Here is a 2,892-nt window from a genome sequence, read left to right on the forward strand (position 1 = left end):
TTTGTATAACCATATACATACATATCTATGTACATATGTATGTATTGTATGTATGGTTAAAATATGCATTTTAGTATAGCCGCAGAAAAAGTTACAAAAAAATGAACTTATCTTCAATTTAACTTTACAAACACTTACTTATATTTTGCATTTCGCGTAGAAAAAAACAAACGAAGTCATTGATTGAGAGGATCGCGGGCAGTGGCTAAGGCTAAAACTGTGGCAGCAGACCTGCCGACCGTACATTAATTTCTATATATTTATGTACATAGTATGTAAAGTTAAAACAAACAAAACAGACCAATTAACTTATGCGTTGGATCTGGTGTATTAAGTAACGAATGTGTTGTTCGAATAACTCAAGTAAGGCACATGGAAAATTTAAAATCGTGCTCCTCCTGCACAATTGTTAGCCCAATTGGTTGCCTGTGCGTTCAATATCTGATCGACAATTTCAAATTTAACATAAGTGGTTCTAGTGTGGTAGTAGTCGTTGGAGTGGGAGCTGTGACTATGATAGGTACTCTGTTACTCTCAGCCAACTAACGGAAAAGGCACTCAGTCGCTTTTTCCAAGTTCCAGTTCTCCTTAGAGAGAACGCCGCGCGCCTTATGCTCGTCGATACCCATGTCCCTGAGGCGTTGAGTTTTTGAATCACAATCGGGGAAGTTGTGCGGACCCCCTGCGTAAGCATTTGTCCAGTGCTTTGCCGTAAGCAGAAACAGATCGTGCTTTTCCTTATACTGGTGTGCTACCACGGCGTCCTGCGGATCGTCGGGCTCGGCAGCGGCCAGCAAGGCCTGCAGGGACAGCAACACCGTGCGCATCGTCATCCCCGCTGCCCACTTGTTCTTGAGTATGTCCAGGCAAATAGCGCCAGTCACAGATGATATGTTCGGGTGCCAGATGCGCGTAATGAAACGAACCTGCCGACGATATGGATGCAGTTCGTCTCAGCCAGCTTAGTGGTGCTTTATCGATATGTACCCACCTTTGGCGGATTAAAGGGATATGTCTCGGGCACTTTAATTTCCAGTATAAAATTTCCCCCTTCGTAGGGCGTTTCGGGAGGGCCTCCGATTTCACCCCGTAGCTCTGTCCAATTGTCATTGGCAAGTTCGATTTTGATCGAACACTGCACCATCTGTCAGAGAAAGTTACAGAGAATTAGAACACGACTGGTCAAGCAGCAGAAGCCCCACGGCTGTACCGTCGATCGGTTTCAAAAAGCCAAAGTCCGCTGCGGCTGACGACAGCACCACCACTTCTGCCGCTGGTGATGCTGGTCTTCGCGTGGGATAGACTCATGCTCTGATCGCCACAACTTACCTCGTTGCTCTCCATGACTTCTTTGAAATCGCGCTTCAAGCGTGATACAGCCAGATTCGCCATTATGGAGATTCGCTCCAAGTTTTTTGGACCAGACTTTTATTTGTGAATCTTGCTAGTACTCGACACAAGACAATATGTGAACTGATTTTATTTTTTGATGTTTGATTTTTGACGTTTTGATGTTAAGTCTACGCATACTGGAATATGCATATGTCAGCATGGCGATTGTTTGTTTTTGAAACGATTGTTAAGCTTTTTTGTTATGGTATCGCCCACCGACATTCTCGCTGCGCCGTCTGCGTATAGTTTTGTAATTAAATACTGTGTTCAGCGAACGCCAAGGACTCACTCGCCTTGAATCTCGTTCAGCAGACAATGACAACTGAGCCCAGTCCCGTTACGGTCAGTGGCGCCAAATTAAGCACACAATTTGGAGGCATGCTGGTTTTAATCGAAACTCGATATTTTGTCGCTTCCTGAGGCCGTAACTTAATTAGCCTACGCTTGATTTGCTGGCGCTCCTGAACTGTGAAAAGATGGACTGGACCCACCACCTGAGCCCATACTCCTCCACATACCTTCATTGTTGCCATCTATTTGTTATCTTCTATTGAAATCACTGAAAAAAGGGCACCTGAAGGGAAATTAAAGGCACAAGAAGTAACAAGAAGTGGCAAGCATATATATTTTAATAGTGCCACTTAATATGAAACCTCGTGGAGCCACAACAGCACGCTCCATTTGTTCAAGCCCAGACTACGAGCACAAAGCGTAAAAGCATGAAAAGGACCAGGACCAGCGCCCTCCCTCCCTCAGACTCGTTTACTTGTTGATTTTTATTAAATGTTGTAATAAAATAACAGTTAAGTTGTAACTTTGAGTGGAGTAACAAACATAAAGTCCGTTTCGGCACTTTTACTGGCGACATCTGTGAAGAAAAGTAAAGAATTGGAAACCCATACACAAACAAACAAAAAACAGCTTCAACAATTCTGAGCATACACCCTATAAAAGTGTGACCAACAAACCTAAAAAGACGTTTTTGATCGCGTACATTTTGTAGTATACAGTTTTGTGACTTCATACATACATACATAAATACATACATATGTATATACATACATTTATAGGCTTCAAGCCGAAAATTGCGATCAAAGCGAAGCATTGGGAACATCGCGAAAATCCAAAATCGTAACCCAAGAACCTTTCACCTAAACAGATGCACACTTTTTATTACATACATACATATGTATGTATGTAACGATATATCTTGAATGTATACGTCTACATCCGTTATGTTCTTATGTATGTATGTATGTAAAAATGTATGCATGTATGTTACTTGTGGCTTAGGGACCCTATCCGTCCAGCGAACCTGCCTGCCGTCTGGACAACCATCTTTGCCTTTGCTGCTCTGCCATAACTAATACTGCAGGCGATAGCTGGAGCATTGGATGTGAATGTCGCATAAGCAATTTCTGTTCTCCGCCTCTGCTCCGCTCCGACAAAATCCCTCCTAGCCGCATTGAGACAGCCGCGGCCGTTCCAAATGACATACCA

At 43.3% G+C, this 2,892-nt stretch overlaps 1 protein-coding gene across 1 annotated transcript; it reads right to left on the reverse strand.

The window, feature by feature from the left end:
- Window positions 1–527: 527 nt before the first annotated feature.
- Window positions 528–1,413, reverse strand: LOC117896771 (ubiquitin-conjugating enzyme E2-22 kDa-like). Its single transcript, XM_034805248.1, has 3 exons — window positions 1,330–1,413; window positions 992–1,144; window positions 528–926 (listed from the first exon to the last, which is right to left on the reverse strand). The coding sequence occupies exons 1-3, from the start codon at window positions 1,390–1,392 to the stop codon at window positions 543–545; spliced, it is 600 nt and encodes a 199-aa protein (XP_034661139.1). The 5' UTR covers window positions 1,393–1,413; the 3' UTR covers window positions 528–542.
- Between the last annotated feature and the right edge of the window lie 1,479 nt (window positions 1,414–2,892).

This window comes from Drosophila subobscura, chromosome O (genome assembly GCF_008121235.1).
Source record: "Drosophila subobscura isolate 14011-0131.10 chromosome O, UCBerk_Dsub_1.0, whole genome shotgun sequence".
NCBI lineage: Eukaryota > Metazoa > Arthropoda > Insecta > Diptera > Drosophilidae > Drosophila > Drosophila subobscura.

Coding starts and splice junctions, on each gene's coding strand:
- LOC117896771 (XM_034805248.1), bottom strand. CDS start 1,392: ATGGCGAATCTGGCTGTATCACGCTTGAAGCGCGATTTCAAAGAAGTC. Junction 1,145..1,329: donor AAGTCATGGAGAGCAACGAG/GTAAGTTGTGGC, acceptor TTTCTCTGACAG/ATGGTGCAGTGTTCGATCAA. Junction 927..991: donor ATCCCTTTAATCCGCCAAAG/GTGGGTACATAT, acceptor TATCGTCGGCAG/GTTCGTTTCATTACGCGCAT.